At 44.4% G+C, this 27,049-nt stretch overlaps 1 protein-coding gene across 3 annotated transcripts in view; it reads left to right on the top strand.

The window, feature by feature from the left end:
• Window positions 1-18,828, top strand: part of NRL (neural retina leucine zipper) — a 40,099-nt gene extending 21,271 nt beyond the window's left edge. Inside the window, exons 1-3 of one of the 3 annotated variants that reach the window (XM_042476348.1) lie at window positions 12,709-12,844; window positions 15,192-15,585; window positions 17,439-18,828. In XM_042476348.1, coding sequence (XP_042332282.1) covers window positions 12,825-12,844; window positions 15,192-15,585; window positions 17,439-17,822 — 798 coding nt within the window. In that variant the 5' untranslated portion in view covers window positions 12,709-12,824 and the 3' untranslated portion in view covers window positions 17,823-18,828. Of the gene's footprint in view, window positions 1-12,708; window positions 12,845-13,909; window positions 14,038-15,191; window positions 15,586-17,438 lie in introns of those variants that run through there. The other 2 variants (XM_042476349.1, XM_042476350.1) reach the window with 2 other exon arrangements.
• Window positions 18,829-27,049: the final 8,221 nt, after the last annotated feature.

Here is a 27,049-nt window from a genome sequence, read left to right as displayed (position 1 = left end):
GGGTTTGCCTGACATGAGCTCCGTTCATGACCTGATTTTTTCCTCCTGCAAGGGAAGGAATGCCCAGTGACAGAGGGCTTTGGGCAGGGGATGCAGGGAAAAGAGGCTCCTAAAGAATGCCTTCCCTTGCTCCCTTCTGCCCAGGGCTCTTTCCTCCTCCCCCTCCCCTCCGATGAGGGGAGGAAATGCCTTGCCCTTTGCCCACCCTCTGGCCTAAATCCCTCCCTCAATTTGCCTCGATCGTGATCGAGGCCAAAGTTCTCATTCCCAGGACCCGGGGTTTTTAAAAGAAACGGTATTTGCGCCGGTTTCAAAAGACCCGCGCTAGGGGCCATTTACCACGAAACGGGTGTGCAAGCCCCGGATTCGCTTGTGTGAGATTCGGGGTGAGTAGGAACTTCACGTGATTGAATCGGTTTCAAAACCGATTTTTTTTGTAATGTGAATGGGCCCCAAGTTTCTGATCTAAGAATATTCTGGTATCAGGAAGGTAGATCAGATCTGTCCACAATCTGAATTTTATGCACTTTTAGCCTCTGCAACTGGATTTAGATGAGCCAGTATGGTTTAGCAGCCAGAGTGTTGGACTCAGGAAGACCAGGGTTTGAATCCCTGCTTGGCCATGGAAACCCAGTGGGTGCCCTTGGGCAAGACACACGCTCTCAGCCTCAGAGGAAAGCATGAGCAAACCTCCTCGGAACAAACCTTGCCAAGAAAACCCCAGGAGGGGGGCGACATAATTCTGCCATAAGTCGGGAATGACGTGGAGGTACAGTACGACCAAATAATAAGTCTGCAATTTGACTGACTTACCTGAGCCATTCACAGGCCCTTCTTGGCTTCACATCTTCTCCCAATGCAGCTCCATCCTGTATGACGGCAGCATAGTGGTCACGCAACATCATAGTCTGGTCAACATGGTGGAAGTCCCTAATGAGGAAGAAGGCACAAGGTGTGAGAAGCTGCAGCAGTTTGCTTTTGCCTGAGCCTATTAGGAAGGCAAGACTCTATTTTCTTCTTTTCCCCTCTGCATTGCTGAGTAAATTGAATGCAAACTACTTTTGCACTTTGCAGCAACTGAATTAAGCACAGGATGAAAGGGGAAAGGGGGAAGAGGAGAGAGAAACTGCAAGATTCGAAAAGCAGCTGAAAAAGTGGGACTCTCCCTGCCAAAAATCAGGAAAGTTGCAGGGTATGAGATCCTTTTTGCTTTACAAAACCACAGCAATCGCCTTCCACATCCACCCGTACTGTCCAGATTTAAATTGTTATGGAAACCTTCCCCACCCTTATCTTTTAGGATTTCACTTCTTTTCCATATCCTTCCAAGCCTGGTTTTGTAACCATGAGGTCTAGAAACCTGTATTTTTATTTTCTATCTTTTTCTTTCTGGAAATCTAAATAATTGCCACATTGCCCTGATGCAATACTTATGCAAGGATGCAAAAGACTTATATTAAAAGTGAGTCTATGGAGCAGGGAGTGAGAGAGTGTGAGGGAAAGAAAAGAGAGAGAGAAGAGAGATTACTTGCCCAGATTAGTGAGAGGGCATTATCTGTGGCTGCATTCTAGCATCCTATTTGTTCAACATGTATGCAGAATATATCATACAAAGAGCAAGTTCAGACTCGGAAGAAGAAGGACTAAAGATAGGAGGAAGGAACATCAACAATATAAGATATGTAGACCACACCATAATGCTAGCAGAAAACAACATAGACTTGAACAATGATTAAGGGAGATTAAAGAAGAAAGTGCAAAGGCCGAACATAAAGGAAACAAAAATATGCTGAACATAACGAAAACAGAGGATTTACACAAATTCAACCTAGATAATGAGAAAATGGAAATAGTTAAAAATTTCCCATACCTTGGATCAATCATTGATCAAAACGGAGACTGCAGTCAAAAATTCAGAAGAAGACTAGGAATGGGAAGGGCAGCGATAAAAACAAGAAAAGATTCTAAGGAGTAAAACATAAAACAAAGCACTAAAGTTGGACTCGTAAAGGCCATTGTATTTCCCCATCACCATCTACAGATGTGAGTGGTGGACAGTGAAGAAAACAGATAAAAAGAAAATCAATTCATTTGAGATGTGGTGCTGGAGAAGATTGCTATGGATACTATGGACAGCCAAAAAGAGAAACAAATGGGTCCTTGAACAGATCAAGCCTGAAACCTCTCTGGAAGCCAAGATCACTACATTGAGGCTGCCGTACTTTGGCCACATCATGCAAGGGCACGCCTCATAAGAAAAGACAATAATGTTAGGAAAGGTAGAAGACAGTAGAAACAGAGGAAGACCACATGCCAGATGGATAGACTCAACCCGGGATGTATTGGGCCTGAGCCTGCAGGATCTGAGCAGAGCGGTGAGGATACCGGGCTTGGAAATGTCTAATTTATAGGATCCACCATGGGCTCATTCCCACTTACATTTAAACTGGTTTCCGATTTATCTTTGTTCCGTGTTGGTAAATCAATTCCAAAAGGTCTGTCGTTCTCACTATGAAAGTGGATCTTTTAATTATCCCCTTGTAATTGCTTCTTTTTTGGCACAATTGTTGTCCCCAGAAGTTTGTGCCACTTCAAAATGCATGCCAATCATTTGTGGCAGCCCGGGAAGTCCAGCTTAGGCACTGTGTGTGTGTGTGTGTGTTTTAAATAAACTGATAGAAAATTCGATTCAGTAGTTTTGCAACTACTTGCCTCACTATGAGCTGCAAAACCAATGAATTGAATCTTCTATCATTTTTTTTAAATTGATAGAAGATTTGCTTCATTGGTTTTGCAACTGCTTGCCTCACTGATAGCAAATAGTTGCAAAATCAATGAATTGAATCTACCATTTTTCTTTTATTTTAAAAAAAAACAAACCATGTGCCCATAGGTCACCCCACAAGCACAAAGGCAGCGCTGAAGGGCAGGGGAATGGTGGATCTACCAAAAACTGAGGAGGAATGGTAAACAACCTTCTACCATTAGTCCCTCCCTCCAGAATGATGCGATTCAGATCTGTCCTTCCCACTTGTTGTACATGCTTCAAAATTGATTCTTTTTAAAAGAACCGCTAGGAAACCAGTGTTTGGAAAAAACATGGGTTTTGGGGGGTTTTGTGTGTGTGTATGTTTTTGTTTTTTTTTTTGTTTTTTTTGGCATTTGCCTTGCTTTATCACGACAGACATTGATCAAAGTAGGATCGGAACTGGTTTCAAATGGGAACAACAGTCATATAACCCGATTAGCGTTTCGCTTTCAATCATAGTGGGAATGCGACCCATGAGTCAAGACTGACTTGAAGGTAGTTAACACAACAACATAAACCTGTGGGATGAGAGAGAGATGCTCTGTGACTCCAGTGGCAACTTAATAGGCAAAAATATCACAAACAAAGCTTTCCCCAATCGCTTGATTACCATGCCATGGAGAGCATCTCCTGCTTAATTCCTGCTTGGCATGCTGCTCTTAAAGGCTAAGGAATCAAGCTGGAAGAAAAAGTACCAGCTGAGTATATCAAGAGACACACACCACACAACAGAGTGGTTGTGTTTATGAACCTCGCATCTCCATTCCCTTCCATGTCCCTTTCCCCTCTGTGTTCCTACTTCTAGCCGAGGTGGAGACACTTGATAAGAGGCCATAAAAATAACAGAGCCTGTTATGAGCCGATTAATGATAATCGCCCTGCTCCTTCACTGTCACCTGGGTAAAAGGATCAAGACAGAAAGGAGTGATAAGCAGGACAGTGGTAACAACCTCAGAAGAAGGGGGTGCCCAGGTAGCCTGGTTCACAGCATCTCCCGTAACGTCTCTGCTGCAGCATTTCTGACCCGGCTTCCTCTTACCAGAGGCTGCTGGACTGGGAATTCCTGTCCCTGGACTATCAGGGTCCCAAACCTGCTGCCTACTAGGCCTTACTGCCCTCCCTCAAGTGTCCTGCCTTCCTGTTATAAGAAATCCTTCTTGCCTAATCCTTCCAGCGAGTGGTGGCACTTTTAATGAGCTCTGATCTCCCCCTTCCAAATCCAATCCCTCACAACAGTCCCTGATCGCCTGCAAAAACAAACAGGTGGATTACCTCACTGGGGAGACTTTTAATGGGATGAGTTTGTCCCAAAGGGGGACAGTTTCTCCTGCTGGATCAGCAGCCAGAGGGTCCCAGGGTTAAACTTTTAACCCCTATAATCCGCACAAGGGGAGAGAAGGGGGAAACCATGTCTGTAGGAAGGAAAGAGAGGGCTCTGGTGCCAGATTTGGACTTGGATTTGTAAGGGATGTAGGGTTGCGGAGCCATTGCAACAGATCCGTAGCTCAGAGGTGAGAGCACTTGTTGGACTGTCATGGCTCCATGCTATGGCATCCTGGGAGTTGTAGATTGTTGTGGCACCAGAGGACTCTGACAGAGAAGGGTAGATAGCTCACAACACTACAAATCCCAGAAACCTATAGCAAAGAGCCATGACAGTTCAAGCAATGTCAAACTGTATTAATTCTGCAGTGCAGATGCAGCCCCTTGATCCTATACATCTACAACACGGGTATGATACAGGATGGCATTTTTACCCATGGGTTGAGGCACTAGTCTTTACTGTGTAGTAGTAAATCATTCCCAAACTGAATTGTAACTCTTAAGGTCAAATACTAGGAGCCATAAATGAGCCATAGTTCAAAATAATCCCAGTCTTTGTAATTTTTAAATTAATTATAAGTAACATGTTCTGTGGTGCAGTGGTTTGACTGTTGGACTAGGACACTGGGAGACCAGGGTCCGGATCCCCAATGGGCCATGGAAACCCACTGGGAGACCTTGGGCAAGTCATACTCTCTCAGCCTCAGAGGAAGGCCATGGCAACCCATCTCTCAACAAATTCTGCAAAGAAAAACTTCAGGGTTGTCCTTGGACTTTATCACACGTGAGGAATTTCTCTTAATTTCGAATGAAAAGAAAGTGGGGCCAGAACACATTCACGTGAATTTGCTAGTTCAGTGAATTCATGTGAATGTGACTTGTGTTCGAACTGGCTTCTTGTTGCCCAAAAATAGCATGCCATTGCCCGAATTTGCGCATGGCAGTCTATCAGGCAATAACATGAAACCCCATCATTGCACTTGGATTGCCATTGGATTATACTTCCAATTTCCCTTGTCTGCTAACGGCCATATTGTAAGCCAGAAATGACTTGAAAGCAGAGAACAACAAGAGCAACATGTTCTGTCGCTACTGGATATAAATTGTCAGTATATTTTGTAATCATTATTTTTACTTTTATTTTTACTTCCTCCGTAAAGTTATTATTCTTTCATTTATTTTATTCATATCCTACATTTCCCCATAAGTTCCTCTCTGAAAAATGAAAACATTGAAAGAAGGAAAGTGCTGCCCCTTTTCTTTTAAATGACTATATTCTGCATCTGCACTGCAGAATTCATGCAGTTTGACACCGCTTCAACTGCTGTGGCTCCAAACTATGGGATCCTGGGGTTTATAGTTTGTTGTGGCACCAGAGCTCTCTGACAGAGAAGGCTAACTATCTCACAAAACAAAATTTCTACAGTGTAGGTGTGCCCTTAGGTCTTTTATGTCTCGTGGTTTATGTCTCCATGCCAGGATTCCTCCAGGTCTGTTTCACTCTCTCAGCTTTCCCTTTTGGCTAGAAGCAGTTGCAGTAGGGAACTCGCTCGGGTAATTCCTGGAAACACTCCCCTTTCTCCTAATCTCAGCCCTTCTCAAACATTTTAACCTCTGGTCGAGGTTGATGGATTGATTGACGGAGAAGGAGGCTGGAGAATTACTAGGAGAAACTTTGACCCTGCGTTGGCCATCCAACACATAATGCGCACACATGTACAAACTCACAAACAGGTTCACTGACAACTAGCTGGCCCTTCAAGGTTGCATCTGTGCTGCAGAATTAATGCAGTTTGACACTGCTTTAACTGCCATGGATCAATGCTATGAAATTCTGGGATTTGTAGTTTGGCGAAACATTTAGCTACAGCAAAACTACACATCCCAGGACCCCATTGGATGGAGCCATGATGGTTAAAAGAGAAGACCAACTGCATTAATTCTATAGGATGGCAGCAGCCTCAGCCCAGCACTCAAGACACTACATCCTGTTGCCTCTCTAAGCATATTAAGCTACCATGTTATTTATGTACCATATTTATTTATATGTGAATTAAAAATAAAGAATATCTATTTTATTTTGTTCACTGTATATTTATTCCATCCCACCTTCTATCTTAGCATCTCCAAGCAGCATTGAAGATTACTCAGGGATAACTTCACTCCATTTGTAGAATACCTGTACCTTTTAGTTCCTTTTATAGTTGAAGGCTTCCAAGATCGGATGGTATCTGGTGCCTTAAGGATATTTAGACCAAATACTGCAGGCTATCCACCAGTGTTGCCTTTTTCTTTCATTTGTCCCAAAACAGACCACTTTTAGCTGCATTGTACTGTACTTAGTTTTTAACCACTTTTTCTCTTTTTAGGAGTTGTGTTTCAGAGCTTTACAATATTGTGATTCATTGAATTCTGCTGACTTTAGTGTGCCTTTAGCCACGTTGTACTAAGTTTTAAACTGCTTACTTACTTTTTAGGAATTATATTTTAAAGTTTTACAATATTGTGATTTGTTTAATTCTATTGACTTTCTATTTTGAACTCTCTTGTACTTGTGTACAAGTACAACTGTCTTCAGGCCCAATTTTGGGGAAGCAGTGGGATGATGATGATGATGATGTAGTAGTAGAAGAAGAAGAAGATAATTCCTTGACAGACAAGATGGCAGCAGCCATACTTTGTAGGGGGGCATTACATTCCCCTCTTTTTGGGCAAACCTTCTGGCACCCTGCCCGACCGTTTAACCCTCAGAGCCCTGGGGGAGATAATCCGGTCTTCTTTACCGAAAGGAGGGTGGGTGGGATATGGGGACCCATGGATTTTGTCGAGGTTAAAAGTTTAACCCCTGGCTGATCCAGCAGGAGAAATCTCCCCTTCTGGCCCACTTCCCTGATCCCATTAAAAGTCTCCCCACCCGGCTAATCGGTGTGTTTGTTTGCTGGGATGACGGCAGGGGGTTCATTGGGATGGGTTCGGGGTTGGAGCAATCCGTTTGGCTGGACTGAGCGCCCATTAAAGGTGTCACCCGCATCCAGATTAAGTGTGGGGAGAAATGTGGGTCAACAAGGTCGAGACAATTTCGGGGGGAGACACAATATTTTGGAGGAGGGAGGAACTGAAAGGTTGGCCAATTCAACGGAGAATAGATCCTGAAGCGGGCTCAGTTTTATTAACAGACATGTGAGGGGGAAATAGGGCTGTGATCTGGTTCCTTATCTGTCATGTCATACAATATATTGCTTAAGTTGATAAAACTGAACCTTAATAAACACATGAGGTTTTATCAGTTTATAGTGACCTAGCTCCATTCCCAATGTGAGTACAGTGGGGTCCGCCACATTCGCTGGCATTAGGGATGAAGGACCCCCATGAATGTGGAAAAAACACAAATACAAAAAACACTTTTTTCACCTACCTGACAGAACACCTCTCTAGGAATCTCCAGGTCCTCCAGTGCAACTCCATGGTCAATATCTGCCAGAGGTTTATCATAGAATCATGCTGGAGGACCAACAAATGCCTAGAGAAGTGTCTTCTCTAGGAACTTCTAGATACTCCAGCACAACTCTATGGTCAACTTCTGGTAGAGTTGCGCTGAAGGACCTAGACATTCCTAGAGAGGACATATTAATCAAAACCGCAAATAATCAAATGTGGAGGGCCAATTGTACATGGATTCTGTTAAGAGAGCCAGCATGGTGTAGTGGTTTGAGTGTTGGAGCAGTGATGGTGAACCTTTTAGAGGCCGAGTGCCCAAACTGTAACCCAAAACCCACTTATTTATTGCAAAGTGCCATGTGCCTCTGGCTTTCTGAAACAAACTCTGGCAAACTGTGCGCTGGGGCGACAGCATATGTGCCCACAGAGAGAGTTCTGAGTGTCACCTCTGGCACATGTGCTATAGGTTCGCCATCACTGGACTAGGGGCTAGTCTACACATAAATGTATTTTTCCAATTGATGCAGATTTTTGCATACTTGCATCAATTTTTGTATTCATTTTTCTGGGAATATTTGCATCTATTTGCATCTTTTCTCCCTCCCTCTAAATGTGCAGCCATACAAATCCATGAGAAGCAGAAGGATGGCCACATGTTTGACAATGCGCACCCTCGCAGATACTTTCAGCTACTCTGGTAAAAACTACAAAGCCTTTTTTGCTGGAGTTTAAGCTCTTTGACCATCTTGCCTCCCTTCCTGCTGGGCTCTTTTATAAATTTAACTACTTGTATGATTTTTAATATCTTTGGCTGATGAAGAATCCAGTGGAGCTTCAAAGGCTTGTAACATGCATTTGGGTTGGCCAATAAAGGGAACACTGTTTTGTGGATTTTGGATGTTATTGTACTTTGTTTGTATGACTGACAGAAATCCAACAGGCAAAGTGATGTCTATTCTCTTTTCTGAAGCGGTTGCAATGCCCTGGCAGTAATCGCCCAAACTGAGCCAGGAATGACGTGAGGGACATGGATTTCTATCCACCATTCCTTCTGTGACAAGGCTGTGTTTCCTAGTGGTTGTTCTTGAGAGGTGTTACATTCCCAAACTGAAATTTTGGGCAGAATCAAAATGCTGAAATCTGCACTCAAACACACATACAGAGCCTCCTCATGTAGATTTTTATATGCCCAAACTAATCATAATTTGTATATAAAAATCCAATTTACACTAAGAAGTTGTTAAAGTGCAAGCGTATATGGTTGATTTTGCTATAGTGTGTGTATTTTGTTCTGTGTAAGTGTCAGTGTAATGTAATGTCAAGTGATGCTGTATGGATGGTTAAGAATGCTTATGTTTTTGACCATAAAAAGTTTAATAATAAAAATACCAGCCTCTGTATGTGGGCGATGGGCAAAACCCACCTTGTTACAGCGAAAGCGATTGTCTTGTTGAATTTTTGTCTGCTTCCTAGCAATTCTCTGCTCTGATGTAGTGTGTGTGTGTGTGTTGTGTACCTTCAAGTCATTCCCAACTTATGGAGACCCCATGTCAAACCTATCATGGGGTTTTCTTGGCAAGCTTCTTCAGAGGGAGTTTGCCATTGCCTTTGAGGCTGAGAGTGTGTGACTTGCCCGAAGTCACCCAGTGGCCAAGCTGGGATTCGAACCTGGCTTTCATAGTCATATAGTTGAAGGCTCAAACCGCTACACCATGCTAGCTTTCTCATGGTAGTTTAACCCATAGCAATTAATGTAAAATGGGAAAGAAAAGTAGAGATAGAAAGTGGGATCCAGTATATATGTCCCAAAGCTATGCAGGGGAATGACAGAAGGGCTTTGGAAAAAGTAGCAAGAAAGAGAGCTGCTATACCCTGGCAAGAGCCTGGGTGCCCCCCGTCCTTTTCGGTCAGCTGGGAAGGTCACGCCAGGGGTGGCCGGTCCTGGCATGACAGGTTGACGTCACCCTGAATAGGCCGAGAATCCCCTGTCACAAAAGGTTAGCAACGCCACTTGGTCCTTTTGTTCTGGCCATTGCTAGGTATTAGGAAAGGGGTAGGCCAGGATAGAAGTCATGGCAACGGGGCCACGGGGCTGAATTCAGACAACGTCCACCTCCTGCCCGCACCCCCTGGGTGCCTGAGCTGTGACTTTTACGGTGTCCCAGCGAGCGGTCATCCATTTTCTTTGGCTTAATGGATCCAGAATAAGCCCCCTCTGCAGCGTTTTTGGCCTGCTTTCGTTTGCCAGATTGAAAACCAGAGATGGTCCTGTACTTTTAAAGGTTGTGTAGAGAAGGACCTTTTAGCAGTTGTTGTATCACAATCAGGGAAAAAGCAATGCCTGCAAAAATTCCCTCTACTACACAAGCCAGATGGCCATTTGTCAGGAGGGCTTGATGGTGTCTTCCTGAGTGGCAGAAGGGGGTTGGATTGGATGGCCCTTGGGAGTCCCTTCCAACATTATGATCCTCTACAACCATGAAAGGGATGGTTTTCATCCCTCCGGTTTTCAGTCTGGGAACCCTAGACCCAGCATGGTGTAGTGGTTTGAGTGCTGGACTATGATTGGAGGCCAGGGTTCGAATAGGAAATGACTTGATGGCACATGACCACAGCCCTAGAAATGGGTCTTTGGCTGTTCTGAATTTGTGTTTTTAAAAACCATTTGTGTCAACTTGGAGCTGCAAGGAAGGCAAATCTGATGGAAGGTTTCACTGAGGGGAGAAACGGATGCGGGTGAAAGGGATTTGGACCATACTGTGCTCAACAAGATGCAGAAATATTCCAGAAAATTAAGTGCCAACACAAATTGAGGACTTTTTCATCAGCCACCCCTAGAATGTGGAATAACCTGCCAGGAGAGATTCCGAATTTAAAAGAGCTCTTACAGCAGGCTTATTCAGATGATTTTAAAATTGTGAATGGTAAATGATGAATTTTAAATGTAGACTGTTTTAATATGCACACATCTTGTTTGTCCTTTTAATTGATGTGAGTTTTAACTACGGAATGCCTTTTTAATTGACATTGTTCCCTGTCTTGATCCGTGATTGTTGGTTTTTTAAATAAATAAATAAATAAATAATACCTTAACACACACCCTTTCATCACGGATCAAGACGGGGAACAATAATTAACAAACAAACATGTATCAAAAAGACATTCCTTAGTTAGGAGGAGTGGGGTGGGTGAAATCCAGCCCCTAAGGATGCTTTAGCAGCCATCAACAACTCCAGAATCCCTAAACCCACCTTTTTTGGGGGGGCCAAAAAAAGGGCAAATTGCTGGTCCTTGAAAACTTCAGGTGCTACTGTTTACTTTTCAAGTAGGTTACAACATATCCTCCAACATCTCACAGGTGAAAACCAGGAGACATGTGGCCAAGAAACATCAGAATGTGGTCAAGATGGCAAAAGTTGTGAATGAGGATGAACACAAAAGCAAGGAGAGGCTGCAGCAGTTTGCTTTTGCCTGAATCTACTGAGAATGGCAACATATCATCCGTCCTCTCCTCCTCTCTCGCCTCTGCTGAGTTCATTTAGTGCAAACTTTGCATTTTGAACCCCATTTGCAGGAATTTATGTAAGCTGATGATAAAGGAGAATGTGGGAGAAGAAGAGAGAAACTGGGACATTTTAAAAGCAGCTGAAAAAGTGGGATGGTAGAGGATTAATTGCCAAATTGTGAGAGCTGGAGTGAATGTTGCATGGCCTTCCTCTACTGTGTAACCTCAAAGAATTGCCAATTTTGAGAACTAGAAATGGACTTTCAGCCACTTAAAAATGATTTTCCTATAGTCCAGGAGGCCCTTGAGTATCTTATGGCATCCAGTGGCCCCAGGACCTGTTCAGTTGCCCATCTCTGTTGTCAAACGGGGAATAAAGAGTCGTCCCTCCTTATCCATGGTTTTTTTATCCATGGATTCAGGTATCCACAGCTTGAAAATATTCAAAAATAATATAAATTCCCAAAAGCAAGCCTTGTTTTTGCCATTTTATATAAGGGACACGATGTCACTATGGAGTTTATCACACAGAGGGTGCTGTGGCAAAATCCCAAGCAGAAACGGGATTTTAAAATCTGGGTGTTGTTTATCAGATGCATTGCCATGAAAGAGAAATAATGCAAAAATAATCCGAACAGAAAGCTCCTTTGTACTTTCAGAATTTAGCGAAAGTAAGAAGGAGCTGGTTTTGACAACTTCACTTTCGGGTTATTTTCACATTATTTCTCTTTCATGTAAACATCTGAAAAACATCCCGCAAATGAGTTTTCCCCCCCCAGCTTTCTGTTTGGGTTAACCGTGGTCTGAAAAACAACTCGCAAATTTTCAGTTTAAATTTTGTTTCTGCATGGGATTTGTCCTGTGTGATAAACTCCTATGCCACTGTATTTAACGGGACTTGAGCATCTATGTATTTCGGTATCCAACAACAACAAGTTTAATGATTAGTCAGCTGACCATATCAACGGAATACTAAATACAATTACAAAATACAAAATATAAAATTATAAAATCGGTATCCACGGAATGTCCTGGAACCAAACCCCGTGGATAACAAGGATCTATTGTAGTCTGGTTTTGGAACTGGCCTGTACCATTTGGCAAAAAGAGTTGCCTGCTTCTGGGGGCAGAGGCCAGGGGGTGGCAGGTATGGGCATCAAAGCATCAAAGGGGAGAGATGTGCATGCCAGGCAGCCTGTTGACTTGTGCCTCCTTATGTTAGACCAGGGCACACAGCCAATGTTGAAATTTGGATCTGGAATGGAATGGGGAGGATGGGCAACACTGTCTGGTTCCTTTGCCTCGGGCAGCAGAACATTTTGAGACAGCTTGGGCTGCTAGAACGTGAAACCAAAGCGTGCCCACTTTCTGCTCGGCTTTGGAGGAAGTGGAGAGCAGAAGGAAATGACTCCTTCAAAGGCTGAGAGGGAGGACACCCTTGGCTTACTCATCCCACACTTATGGGGGGAGGAAGAGGAGGCCTGAGCATGGATGGGGGGGGGGAGATCCCTGCCTCTTTCCTCCTGCAGTGCTCATTAAGTCCAAGGTCCTCATTGGTTAGCTGTTAATGTATTCCAATGAGCTCAGCTGCCCTGGGGCTTTATATGGGACCCCAGTGGCCTCACTCTGGTCTCCGGGATTGGCAGCTGCCAGCCACCCTCCCCTGGCACCAGGGCACAGGGGCACACTAGCCTGAGAAAACTACAGGACCCCCAAGTACTGTTTTTTTTTTAAAAAAAGAAGATTTATATGGAGCCCCAAACAAACAGGTGGGTACCGAAGGAGGTTTTATGCCCCAAGATACCTGCCAGGGCAAAGGTCTTGGTTATCATGTGTAATGGGTTTTTTCCGTCACAGCATTAAAATGGCATAGTTTAGGAAAGGTGTTGTTGTTGTTTTAACTGTTACTCCTATAATCCACCAGCCAGCTGATGGATTCTGGAGGTTTTGTTGAAAACTAAAACTTTTCCAAGAACTGGACAGATACAGGAGAAGTTTGACTGTATGGGCACTGCAGGCAGGGAATGGACCCACATGTATGCGCCTCCTAAGACCTACATGTATGCACTCAGATGTATGCGTGCCTGAAACCAGCAGCTTGGCAAACTTTACAGAGACTTTAGAAATAGTTCTCCTCAGGAGTAAGTCCCTGGGGGTTCACCACTGAAAGTGTAAAGGCTGCAGCCTTCAGTAATCCTTTATTTATTTTTTGAAAAAGGATATGACCATGGTAGACGAAGACACAGTGAGTAGGATGGTAGGCCAAGGGACTGTATATGGACAGGAAACTAAGTGTGCGAGCCGATACGCTGCTTGGCACATAGGTGTGTGTGCACGCGTGCATATACTGTATGTGTGCATCGGAAGAAAAATGAATGAAAGAGAGGAAGCCTTTCACTGGGATGATCAAACCAAGCGCACAATATTATGTTAGCCTTTTGATACCCTTATCTCACAAGTTTGTTGCACCCACATGAGAGCGCTCCTTTGACAATGTATCATAAATGGGCATAGTGGAGGAAGAACGGCTTTGGCCATAAAATGTGTGGAGTGAAAATTACTTTACTTGTCTTAAAGCCTGGTAGAAGTTCAGACAAACTGTAAGAACTTTGGGCACTAATTTTGAATCACAAAGCAAAAGCTTTGTGATGAAGTGTAAGTTGGGGAAGATTGTTGCCCACAAGTACAATCTCTCCACCTCCTACAGAACCAGTGATGCCTCTGTGTGTGTGTGTGTCTGTGCGTGTGTTTAGTGTGTATGTGCGTATATGTGTGTGTGTGTATGTGCAAGAGAGAGAGAGAGAGATCACTTGGCTACAGAATGGGAAGGAAGAGGAAACAGTTCTTTGGGCACAATCTCTAGGAGTGGGGCAGTTTGGAAAAGCTGCATTTTTGTGTACCCAAAAAGTCCAGAATCTTGGTTTTGTTGGCTAGGGGTTTTGGGAAGGTGAGGTCCAAAAATGTAAGTCTCCAAAAACTGTGGTGTGTGTGTGTGTGTGTGTAAAATGAGGAAATAATATTCTCCTTGTCTTTTGAGGATTATTCTGCATCGAAAAAAATATGTGGCTGTTTTTTCTGCACACGAAAATAAATGTTTTTTTGTATAGAAAATTTTTTTTGTGCAGGAAAAAAAACTCCACATGCATTTATGTGCAGAATGATTATCCAGAATGCTTTGAAATATTCAATAAACGGTGGTCATTGTATGTCCTTGCACGTGAGGAGGAAAAAATTGGCAAATTTACATGCCTACTCACCAGAGCAGCCAATTGCTACACCAATCTGAGTGGGATTTTACAGGGTAATGTGCTTATCGAAGGTGGGATCCTGTGTCCTGCCTCTAGAAATCTGTGTGTGAGTGTCAGAGAGGTGTTGGATGCGTTGCCGGTCCATACATCTGATGCATTAGAACTCCTCTGGCCAACTTCTGGGTGCAAATCTGTTAATTCAAAATGTGGGCTGGAACAATCCAGCTTCAGTTTTCTCCAGCAGAGTTTGGGAATGATTGCTTTGCCAGAGCCTAGTCATCATGCTTTGATCAGAAGCTCCATGTAGGATGTAATGCGTGTCATTTGCTTAGCACATTAATGCCATGTGCAGGACCATAAGGCATTGTGTTGGCTGGATTTTATTGTTGTTTTGTGTCATCAAACTGTTTCCGACCCAGCTCGGCCATGAAACCCACTGGGGGACCTGGGACAAGTCACACTCTCTCAACCTCAGAAGAGGGTAATGGCAATCCCCCTCTGAAAAATCTTGCCAAGAAAACCCGACGATGAGGTCGCTGTAAGTCAGAAATGACTTGAAGGCACACAACAACAAAAAAACGCAAACCTATCTTCAGGTTTTCTTGGCAAGGTCTGTTCAGAGGAGGTTTGCCATTGCCTTCCCCTGAGGCTGAGAGAGTGTGACTTTCATGGATGAGTTGTACAGAAGGGGGAAAACAGGAAGGCTCAAGGGACCCAAACCTTATCCCTGACCAATAACGAAGAGGATGCTGTTTTCTTTGTGCCATGAACATAATCCATTAATCAGATCTCCAATCCTCCAAAGTCGGGGCGGGGGGGAGCTCAGCTTTGTTTCTCTAATCTTCTCTTTCTCTCTGCTCTTGTTCAGGATGAGTGCCCTGACCCCTGGCCCTCTTGCCCTGGACTACCTGGACGACTTTGACCTGCTGAAGTTTGAGGTGAAACAGGAGGTCTCCAGGCCAGGAGGCAGTTCCTCCTTGAATTCCACCCCCTGCAGCTCAGTGCCACCTTCGCCCACCTTTGATAAAGCTGGAGGGGACCCCAAGTCCACCCTGGAAGAGCTGTACTGGATGGCCACGCTCCACCAGACGTTGGCCGCAGCAGGGGGCAACCCTGAGGGCCAGCTCATGCCTGGGTTGGATGAGGCCGTGGAAGCTCTCTTGGGGGTCCCCATGATGGAAGGGGGCCTTCGTGGCAGAGCCACCCCCCAACTCCAGGGGTTCGTAGGGGCAGCAGAAGGGCTTGGTGGAGATCAGCAGCAGGTAAGGTGAAGAGCAAAGATTGCGGGGCAAGTATTGCATGTATGAGGCGGAGAGGAAGAAGTTTCAGGCTGGCTGGGGATTCTGGGAGTCGTGATCCCAAAACGAAGCTCTGTTTTGAAGACCTGATTTCAGAGCACATGACTTTATGCCGAATCTTTCTGAGCCCATGCAAAGTGCCCTGTGGCTAAATAAACCACCTGCCCTTAAATCTTTGGGATTAGGGGGTTAGATTTTTGAGGTCAAAGTTGTGTACCTGAGCTAAACCCAAGGTTGGGATCCATGTGCAGTGTTGCGAGCTGTGTGAGCAATGAAAATGAAAACTCTTTGAGCATGTACAGTACAGAGTATATTTGCCTATATCTGGGACTCCCAAAACGGACTGGAGCCAGGTCAATCGCTACTTGTTTAGAAAGCAAGAGGAAGTCTTGGATAGGGATGAAAATAGACTTTTAATCACAAGGGCTGCATAAGATGGCAAAGATCATAAAAATCTGTTTCTAAAAGCAAAAGAAAGTTGAGTCTGGAAGTTAATGGTGGATTTTGAGAGCTTCCACCCCAAAAGAGACTTTTCCAAGTTCTCGGGCTTTAGCCCCATTGCAGAAATATAGTGGTTTGATGGCACTTTTAACTGTTGTGGCTTCATTTTGTGGAATACTAGGATTTGTAGCTTAATGGGGGGCCCTACCCCATTTCTCTGAACAACAACATTTGAGCTCTCTGAGGGGCTTCTGAGTACCTCACCAAACTGCAAATCTCAAGATTTCCTAGGATGGAGTCATGACATTTAAAGCACTATCAAAGTGCTGTAAACAGCTAGTATGGATAGTGGTTTCTGTGGCAAAGGCCCCAGATGCTTATTGCTTCAAACAATGCCCACAATGTGTTGCTTCTGTGGCCTTCTTGTGTCATGGTCACTTGTAGCTGACACTATGAAGTTTTCTTGGACTACATCTCCCATAAGCCCCCTGCCAGTGCTATCTTCAAAAGTTTTGCCCACAACCTTGGCTTCTTTTCACACTGTTCGACAATAGCACTTTGATCCCACTTTAGACGTGTAATCCTGGTATTTGTATATTTAATTGCAACCCACTAGAGATCTCTGTTAGGGGACTCTAACTACTTCATGAAGCTAAGCATCCCAGGGTTCCATAAACTGGAACAATGGCAATTTAAGTTGTCGGTGCAGTGTGAAAGATATCCAGGAATTGTCTTCAGAGCAAATAGTGCAGGGGCCCTTTCACACCACACAATTATAGTGCTTTTGCTTTCACTTTAACTGCTATGGCTCCATTCTATGGTCGGATTTGTAGTTTAGGGAGGAAGTAGTGAAAAATTTCTAATGCCTCCTCAATCTTAGAGAATTTCAAAAATTCTAAAATTTTAAAAAGAGCGCCAGTGTGGTGTAGTGGTCTGAGCATTGGACTATGACTCTGGAGACCAGGGTTCGAATCTCGGCTCAGCCATGACACCCACCGGTTGACTTTGGGCAAGTCACAGTCTGTCAGCCTCAAAGGATGGCAAAGGCAAACCCACCTCTGAACAAACCTTCCAGGAAAACCTCACAACAGGTTCGCCTTAAGGATTCCATAAGTTACAATGACTTGAAGGCACATAAGAACAACAACAACCACCAACATTTAAAATTCTCTAATGCCTTCCCAAACTACAAACTCCATGATCTCATAAGATGTGGCCAATGCACTTAAAGTGGAACCATGGCACTATAACTGAGCAGTGTGAAAGGGCCCTTGCTGATAATATCTAGTGGTGCTTTTATATCCAACTTCCTATTCACATGCATTATTTCATTTATTTATTCATCTCCCTCATCCTCCTTTCTTGATCTTTCCCAGCTTCCTCCACTGCTCACTGACCGCTTCTCCGATGCTCAGCTGGTCTCCATGTCTGTGCGGGACCTCAACCGGCAGCTCCGTGGCTTCGGAAAGGACGAGGTGCAGCGCCTCAAGCAGAAGCGGCGCACCCTCAAGAACCGTGGCTATGCCCAGTCCTGCCGCTTCAAGCGGGTCCAGCAGCGCCACGTCCTAGAAGCCGAGAAGTCCCAGCTGGCCCAGCAGCTGGAGTCCCTGCGGGTCGAGATGGCCCGGGTGGCCCACGAGCGAGACATCTACAAAGCCCGGTGTCAGAAGCTGCTGGGAGATGCTGCGGGAGGGCCCTGCGATGAGGGGACAGCGCCCCTGACTCCTCAGCCTACCTCACTAGCCCAGTTTTTCCTATGAGCGGCCCTTGGTGCCCCCTTCCTGGCCCCGTGGGCTGCAGGAGTAGAACTTTGTATGTCCCTTTACCTTTCTCCAACTTAGCGGACGAAGGATAATGGAGGCGTTTCTCCTTTTTGGTCCACCAGAGGGCGACATGAGCACAGGCTTTTGGAAATGCATTCCCTTTTTCTCCCACCAGGTGGTGCAAAAGAGCTCTTGCCCTTTAAGTGAGGCCAATACCCTACAAACATATCTCAGGTTTTACAGCTGTCATGGCTCCTCCCCCCAAAGAATCCTGGGAATTATCAGGTCGAAGAGGGGAGGATTGTTTTAGAGAAGTGATGGGCAATTTGTGGCTCTCCACATGTTGCCGAACCACATCCTCCATCTATCCTATCCAGCAGGGCCAATGGTGAGGGATTATGGGAGCTGCAGTCCCAGAAGATCTGAGGTCCTTTCAGATTATAGAATTATAATATTTTGATACCACTCATCTCTCTATCCTATGGAATGCTGGGATTTGTAGTTTCAGAAGGTACTTTTGTTTTCTCTCCAAGAGCACTCTAGTGCTTCAGTAAACTATACTTTCCAGTATTGATATGTAGGATGCAGCAATGACAATTAAAATGGTATCAAACTGTTATGATAGTGCATTGTGAAAGGAGCCCTGGAGCAAAACTGGGAAATAATTAGGTTTTTTTTTGGGGGGAGGGTGGGCTGCAACTTCTACAATTGCTCACTCAAAATGGCTACCATATGCTATCAGAAGGATTCTAGGAGTTGTTGTCCAGCAAAGGAGAGATGCAAGTTGCCAACTCTCGTGTAAGGGTTTACTTAGGCCCATCTCAGAACAGCTGCCAAGGGAAAAGAATGACCCTTAATTCTCCAAGGAAAAGGAATTACTCTTAATCCTGACATAGGTTGCATCTGCACTGCAGAAATAATGCAGTTTGGTACTGCTCTAACTGTCATGACCCAATGCTATGGAATTTGTACTTTTGTGAGATATTTAGTCTTCTCTGTCAGATTGCTCTGGGACCACAACAAACAACAAGTCCCAGAATTTAATAGCACAGAACCATGGTGGTTAAAAAGGTGTCAAACTGCATGGATTCAAGCATCCATGGTTTGAAAATATTTTAAAAATATATAAATTCCAAAAAGCAAACCTTGATTTTGTATATTTTACATATGGAACATGATCTTTCAGTGGCATTGTATGTAGTGGGATTTGAGCATCCACTGATTTTAGTATCCATGGGGGATCCTGGAACTGAACCCCAGCTGATACCAAAGACGCACTGTATTTCTGCAGTATGGATGCAGCCTGAATTTGTGGTGTAGACGTGCCCAAATCTCTCAGATTTTTCAGTAATGTGTGGCGAGGTGTTTCAAGATTGGGATGCTTCCATTTGCTCCCCAGCAATGGCCCACTGGGCAATGGCAGCACAGCCAGATCCAGTGAGATCCATAGGACTAGTTCTGCATACTTGGGAATCCACCTGATGTTATGGATCCATGCCCTCAATCCCTACCATCCCTTTAATTCCACCTACTATTTCCTGCTCACAAATATGCAATTTTATTCAGAAGAGAAGCGAGTTAACATGGCCAATGTGCTAGTGTGCATTTGTTGCACAGATATGCAATTTTGTTCAGAAAAGAAGCAATGCAGCAAATTTGCTAGGGTGCATTTGTTGCATGTTACCGCAACTCCCTCTGTCGCCTTGCATGGAAGAGATGGTGCGTGAAGAAAAATGATCTTGCACTCAGAAGTGGCTTTTCTTTTCTGGGTCACCCACAGCTGTGTCGCCCTTTCAATGCAATGGTTGTTGCATATGTCTTTTTTTAAAGTCAGAGGGAACAATGTAAAGGGAAGGGAGAGAACAGTGGTGTAACATCCCTGGGTAGAAATTTGTGGAAATATCTGTGAGAGAAAGCGCGTATTGCGTTTGCTAAGCAACCGTTGCACAGCATTCCTTCCTGGCCTCCCCACATCTCTGGCCTTTGTGTGTCCGGACAAAATAGCTTAGTGGAACCCGAGTGCGGTGGATTTTTGTGATGGGGACAATGTTCCCATGCGCTTCTGGGTGGGGGGATCTGGCCCATTTTGTGAAGGAAAGTGAAGAGAGGAGAGGTGCCGAAAAGACGGACCTCATGGATCCTTGTTGTGTGTTTGTTTCCAAAAGGAGCCATCACAATCTTGTGATTGTGTTAATAAAAAATAAGAAGAAAAAGATCATCAAATTAAATTTTTCCCACTCCCCTTCCCCTTATGCGGCTTCACCAAAACCCTCACAACCAAATTCTCTTTTGTGAACGTTTGTGTAAGATGGAGGGAGGAAGGGAGAAAAATCTTTCCAAAGTTACCCAGTGCTCTTGTTCATTTCAAGAGTCCAAAGATCGAAAGATCAAGAGGGTTCGGGGTGGAGAAAGGAGAAGACGGCACCCACGGAAAGCCTCCAGAACGCAACTCTGGGAAATCTCAGAAGTCTGCTTTCCTCGCCACCACAAAAGGGACAATTATATTAGTTATATTTTCAAAAAAGGAAACACTAGGCAGGTCCTATTATTATAGAAGTGTGTGCTTGTGTGTGGGAATTTCAGTGTGGTTGTGCATAAAAGTGTGCATGTTCAGAATGGAACATATTTTGTATGTGTGTGTGTGCACATGTAAACATGGGAAGGGGGAAATAGTGTGTGGGGACAGCACTGCAAGTGTGTGATTGTGTATGAAGTGGTGCCCATCCGTAAAGGTGCATTGCTGCACTTGTTGCTGTGCGCCTTCAAGTCATTTCCAATTCATGGCAACCTTAAGGCAAACCTATCCTGGGGTTTCCTTGGCAAAATTTGTTCAGAGAAGGTTTGCAATTGCCTTCCCCTGAGGATGAGAGAGTGTGACTTGCCTAAGGTCACCCAGTGGGTTTCATAGCTGAGCGGGGAATTGAATCCAGAGTCGTAGTCCAACACTCAAACCACTAGATCACACTGCTGCACTTGGTTATGAGTTAACCCTGCTTGTCACCGTATGTCCGGCAATGTCATGGGGTTTTTATGTATGCGCAATGAGACAAAGAGAATCACAGAAGCTCAAACCAGTGGCGTGGAAGCTATTCTTCCCATAGCAAGAGACACACAAACACAATTGCACCACCGCACAGGCTTAATTTTGCTTTGTGTGATCACAATGGCCCTGGTTACTGGATACACACACCCTGTGGAGGCCTAACAGTTGTGCAGGTCTAACAGTGACAGCAAGCATGTGCAGAGGGTGCCTGGGAAATATTATTTCCTTAAGTGTGCATGAAGTACTGTTTGTGTGTGTGAGAAAGAAGATGCCTAGAAAACTGGTTTGTGGTTTGCTTGCATGTGTGGTTGGGGCGACATGTATTTTGGGCGGGAGGAGTACCGAGCGGTGTGTGAATGTGTGTAATTTTTAAAAAATATATAGCATGTTTCACAAATGTGTGGGCTGTTTAGCGTGTGGAGCTTGGGAAAGGTCCCTTTTTGGACTGCAACTCCCAGAGTCCCCTAGACTTTTTTGAGAGCTGCAGTTGAAAAAAGGACGCTTCTCAACTCCAACTCTCTTCCCTTCCCTTCCAATCAGCTTCCTTTTCTTTTCCATTTAGTTTTTGAATATTTTCTACTATTTATTTGCAAACCCTTCCTTTCCTGCCCTCCCTGGCTGCGTTGAGGTGAAACCACCGAAAGGTCTCAGCTCGTAGTTTGAGGGGGGAAAGCAGGCTGGGAAGACCTTCTGTTATGCATGCATTTTTAAAATAATAAAAGGATCCTTTAAACGAAAAGAAAAAGCGACCAAACTGTGTCACTGTTTATGCGGCAACATGGATGAATGGCCCAGCGGATTTACTGCCGTGCATCGGTATGTCTTACAAGTATGTTAAAAGAAATACTCCGCTAACTCTCACACTTCCTCCACCTCCCCCCAATACTATGTACTTTATTCCCTAGTGAATCACAGAGAGACTTTCCCCTTTTGCCCCGACTAACTGATCTGGATACAGTCCAACAGAAAAGAAAAACCCAAGGGGAGGTAAACTTGAAGAGTTTCAAAGTCCATCCAGTCTTAGATGTACCAAGTGATCTCTGGTAAGTCCTGTGTGCCTCTTTTTTCCCTATCTGTAAAATGGGACAGGAAGGCCACAATCCTCCTGGAGCCGTAAATGAGGGTTTCACAAGTGTAAGCATTTTTTCTGACATTGCATATAATTCCTCTGTAAGCAACAGTTTTGCCAGGTTGTGCAACAGTCGCCGGGCTCAACCCCACTCCCAGATTCAAGGGCTATTCAGACATTGTATTTTTAGCGCAACAATACAAATAATCTCATTCACACGTCCAGGTTTTGTTCATGCTATTTTTAAAATTGTACCCGCACCTCTGTGCATCTCTGCTAGTTTGGTTGCTCATACATGCCAGCACTCAAATAAAGATGGAGTCAGCGATGCGGATGTATTCAAAACACGCCCAAGGCATGCAGTTTTATCCTGGTTTATCCTGGGTCTATTCGCATTGGTTATTCACACTGCTTATGATGCAAACCTATTAGAAAAATTCAGGAAAATGCTTGAGGTCAATTATCCCAGGTTAATTGGGCTTATTGGCAGCCCCCCACCCAAACTTAATTGGATGCATCCGAATACATGTGAACAACAAAGATTCAATCTGGATTCTACCTGAATAACTTCTCATTTGGCACACTGACTGGCCACAGGGTTATGCGCTGCCTCCTAGCAGCTTCAGATAGGACCTATCTCCAAGAGTTTACGCAACGGGACGGCTGTGCAGATAACAACTGCAAAACACCATGGACATTATTATTTTTCAAAGTGTGTTAGTTTTCAAAGCAATATACAGTGGTACCCCGGGTTACGAATGTAATCCGTTCCACGGCGCCATTCGTAACCCGAAATCTTTCGCTAGCCGAAAAAGCCATAGGCGCTAGCGCTAAAAGCCGCGATTTCATGTGAAAAAGCGCCGAAAAGCACCAAAAATTTTTTCGTAAGCCAAAAAAAAAAACGTAACCCGAAACAGTTTTTTCCTATGGGATTTTTTCGTATCCCGGAAATTTTGTAACGCGGTGATTTCGTATTCCGGGGTACCACTGTAATAAACAAAGAGTCATCTCATCAAAGCTGTGTGGCTCTTCCAGCCCAGACTTCCTTGAAACCAAACAAGCTCGCCACCAACTAACTCTTCTTTGGAAGGAGAACTTGAACCACAATGTTGCTATTTTGCTCCTCTCCTGGAGGAGGTGCCAAAAAATCAAGAGAGAGTGATGCCAAATATCAACACAAGGCGGCGCCAGAGGATAATCAAATCCATCACTTTTGGGCCTCTCTGGTCCCTCAAAGGGATGGTTCTCTCTGTTTTGCTTTGGTTTATAACAGGGATGCACAATTTATTACAGTTTGTTGTTGTTGTATGCCTTCAAGTCGTTTCTGACTTATGGCAACCCTATCGTGAGGTGTTCTTGGCACGATTTGTTCAGAGGAGGTTTGCCATTGCCTTCCTCTGAGGCTGAGAGAGTGTCACCCAGTGCTCCATGGCAGAGCAGGGATTTGAACCCTGATCTCCACAATCATAGTCCACTACTCAAAAACTACACCACACACAGGTCTGGGAGGTTATTTGCTATTTCTGGGGACCTCTAAGGGTCACATAGACCCTCGCCCCACCCCCCCCCCCCCCAAATGTCCCAAATCCACTTCTGGTTTTGAAAAACAGTTTAAAGAAAAACTCTTTATTGTAGGGTGTCCTTGCTATTTATTTATTTAAAAAGTAAACATCTAAGGTGCCAAGGTTCATGTCTTACTATAAAAACCATGCCTCCTCTGCTCTCTATCCAAGTGTTTTGGCCATGATTACAAAAAGGCATTCTTGGTATGCCCAGAGGCACTCCGTTCCAAGTTGTCATCTTCCTCAGCTGAATTCTCCCTGTGGCCTCAGGATAAGTCCATGCATCCCATTCTTTTGTTCTGCCACACTTCATTCTCAGAGGGGAAAAAACCCTCTCTAGTTCTTGCTCCTCTCTAGATTTCACACTGCCTTTAACACTTTTTAAAAAGAGTGCAAACAAGGACATGTGAGAATAGTAGGCCATGGTTTGTTTGTCTGTTTGGCCATCATGGTGATATGTCCAAGGAGGGTAAGCTTCATCAGCTGCATTTAGTATTCTCATGTGTCTTAAAAAGCAGAGGAACCTTGGAAGAGAGAAAAAGTTGGCCACACTGAGTCCTGAGGCTGCATGTCAACTGCAAAAGCTGTTGTTTTTTGGTCTTCAGCCCATTCAGATTTGCCAAACGGCCCTTCTTCTGTTCAGAAAAAGGATAACGTATTTCTCCAGAAGTCCCCAGGAGTGGCAATTTAAATAAGTTGAGGCCCCTCCACACCATTTAATATGAAACAAGTTTCTCAAAAGCAGAAGTAAATTTGGTTTGGCATTTTTGGTAGTCCATGTGACCTTCCTGAGGATCCCGGGATACAAAAATTAGCCATCAAGCCTGCAAAATTTGTTCAGAGGAGGTTTGCCATTGCCTTCCTCTGAGGCTGAGAGAGAGTAACTTGCCCAAGGGCACCCAGTGGGTTTCTATGGCTGAGCAGGGATTTGAATCCTGGTTTCCAGAATCACAGTGCACTACTCAAACACTACGACACAGATAGGTCTGGGGAGGTATTTGTTCTTCCTAGGAACCCCTGCATGTCCTCCAACTATGCCCACCCCTGTGTACCCTCTAACTGTGCGGTTTTGGCAGGAGTAGTTCTGATTATTCCACTGCCATTCTAATTTTCAGTTATATTTGTATTGTCCCAGTTTCTCTCCCCTCCTCCTTGGTCCTCAGCTTAAAGCAGCTGCTGCAAGCTCAATTCAGCCCTAGAGCCACTGGTGTTGGAGGGAGAACAGAGGAGTGTTGCCCTTCCCACTGAGCTCTGGCAAAAGCAAACTGCCACAGCCTTTCCCAACATGCACCTGCTTCTTAATCACTCATATTGGCCATCTTGACCACACGCTGGTCTTGCTTGGCCACCCATATCCTGTTTTTCATCTGTGAAATCTTGCAGGGTATGCAGCAGGTAGGAGAGCCATTGTGGCATAGTGGTTTGAATGCTGTCCTATGGCTATGACTCTGGAGACCAAGGTTCAATTCACTGGACAGCCATGAAACCCATTGAATATCCTTGGGCAAATCACAGGATCTCAATCTCAGGGGAAGGCAATGGCAATCTTGCCAAGAAAACCCCATGACAGGTTTACTTTAGGGTTGGAAACTACTTGAAGGCACACAACAACAATAACAAGAACAAATGTTGCAAGTATGAAAACATGCGTGGCATAGTGCTTTGAGTGCAGGACTATGACTACATCTTTGGAGACCAGAGTTCGATTTCCAGCTCGGGCACAAAACCCACTGGGTGACCTTGGGCCCATCATACTCTCTCAGCTTCAGGGGAAGGCAATGGCAAACTTTCTCTGAACAAATCTTCCAAGAAAACCCTATGATAGGTTTGCGTTAGGGTCTCCGTAAATCAAAAATGACTTGAAGACACACAACAGCAACATGCAGCAGGGTACAAAAGTTATTGTACTGGGAGAGGAGTGTTTCAACTTGTCAGGTTGAAAAGGAAAAGCCAAAAGCCTAGCAGGAGATCTAGTCTCACCAAAATCCACCTTTTTTGGTGGATTCCAGTTGTGGCACAGCCAGGGCAGAGCTACCCACCTTCTCCCCATTCTTATTAAAATCCCTTCTGCTGCAAGATAATGTTTTGGGAGCAGCCTTTTTTGTCCTTCAGAACACCTGCAAGGAGGTCAGGTTGTGGATGGGTGCAAGAGGCGTGCATAGCAATAGGGTGATACTGTGTTGGCACAGCACCCCTGCTGTGTAAATGCCCGCCTGGGGAGGTAAGAAGAAAAAAGAAACCCACCCCCAGGACTCACTGCTGTGCCAGCTTTTGCATGGCAGTTGAACTCAGTAATTAAATCCCAATGCAATGGATCACAGCTCGCGCGTGTGCCAGGGCTGCTTCAAAAACTGGCTGCCATCCCAAACCTTGGCTGGCATTTGAAACTCGGTTGGCTCTTCTGCCTCCCAGTTATACCCTTTCCACCCCACCCTCCATGCACCCCAGAGGGATTTCTTCCCAGGATTCGCTCTCTTTTTGCCTCAAATATCCAGGCCAGGCAATAAAATAGGAATAAATCCCCAGCCTATCCCTGAAAACTGTACCAGCCTTTCTCAGCCCTGGGATCTGTGTCATTTGTATGATTTCTAGAAACAGATAAACACATTGACCAACAAGAAAAACAGCAATCGTCTCTTGGTAGAAGGGATTTATTATCCCCTTCAACCAAAATCTCCCTGTCATTTCAAACTGGTTCATTTAAGGAGTTTCTTTTAAAATGGTGATCTTCGGTTGTAAAGAATTAGAATGAATGTCTCCAAAATCTCTGGATCTTTGGAAGCTTGTATAATGAAAGGGCACCATCTCTCCCTGAGCTTGTCCTCTTTTCTGACTCCTTGTGCACTTTCTAATTTGTTTGTTAATTTCCGTCTTCTCACACTTTGGTCTTTCAAATCTTCCCATAGAGCCACATCCAGGGCCAAGGAGATCAGTGTTTCATCTGTTGTTTTTTCTTTAGGGCCGTCAAAGATCGAAAGTAAAAGCAGAGACTCCAAGGAATGTGGATCTTGGTTTGTGATTTGACCCCAAACCTTCAATACATTTGATTGAAGATCAGTGGCCAGCTCTCAATATTCCTTTTTTCTTTGTTTTCTCTTTTGTTTTGCCATGGCACTAGATGGAATGAGAAACTGGGGCAATTTTAAAACAGCTGAAAAGGTGGGACGACAAATAAGACTGTCTCTCCCAAATCGGGACACTTGGTGGCTATTGAGATATCCTTTTGTTATGGCCTCCTGTCCAAAATATAGGTTACACATTAGGACGATAAAATGTTGTGGCATTCTCATTTCTTTTAGAGGAATCCATAGTATTTTTTTGTGGTCTACACAATGACTTTGCTGTAAAGCATAGGCTGATTCTCTTCTGAAATTCTTGGGTGGGCTCCATTAGCCAACATATGATTTTAATGTGATCTCTGGTGTCTCCTCCTTTTCTGAATCCAGATGGGATGTTTGGCATTTCTTCTTCAGTATATGGTAATATACACTCCATATCTATATGTTAATATAACTGACACTGCGTATCCATGGATTCTTTATCCAAAGAT

This window comes from Sceloporus undulatus, chromosome 6, assembly GCF_019175285.1.
Source record: "Sceloporus undulatus isolate JIND9_A2432 ecotype Alabama chromosome 6, SceUnd_v1.1, whole genome shotgun sequence".
In the NCBI taxonomy this organism is placed as follows: Eukaryota; Metazoa; Chordata; class Lepidosauria; order Squamata; family Phrynosomatidae; genus Sceloporus; species Sceloporus undulatus.
Note: the sequence above shows the minus strand (reverse complement) of the source record. Positions and strands in the feature narration are given on the sequence as shown.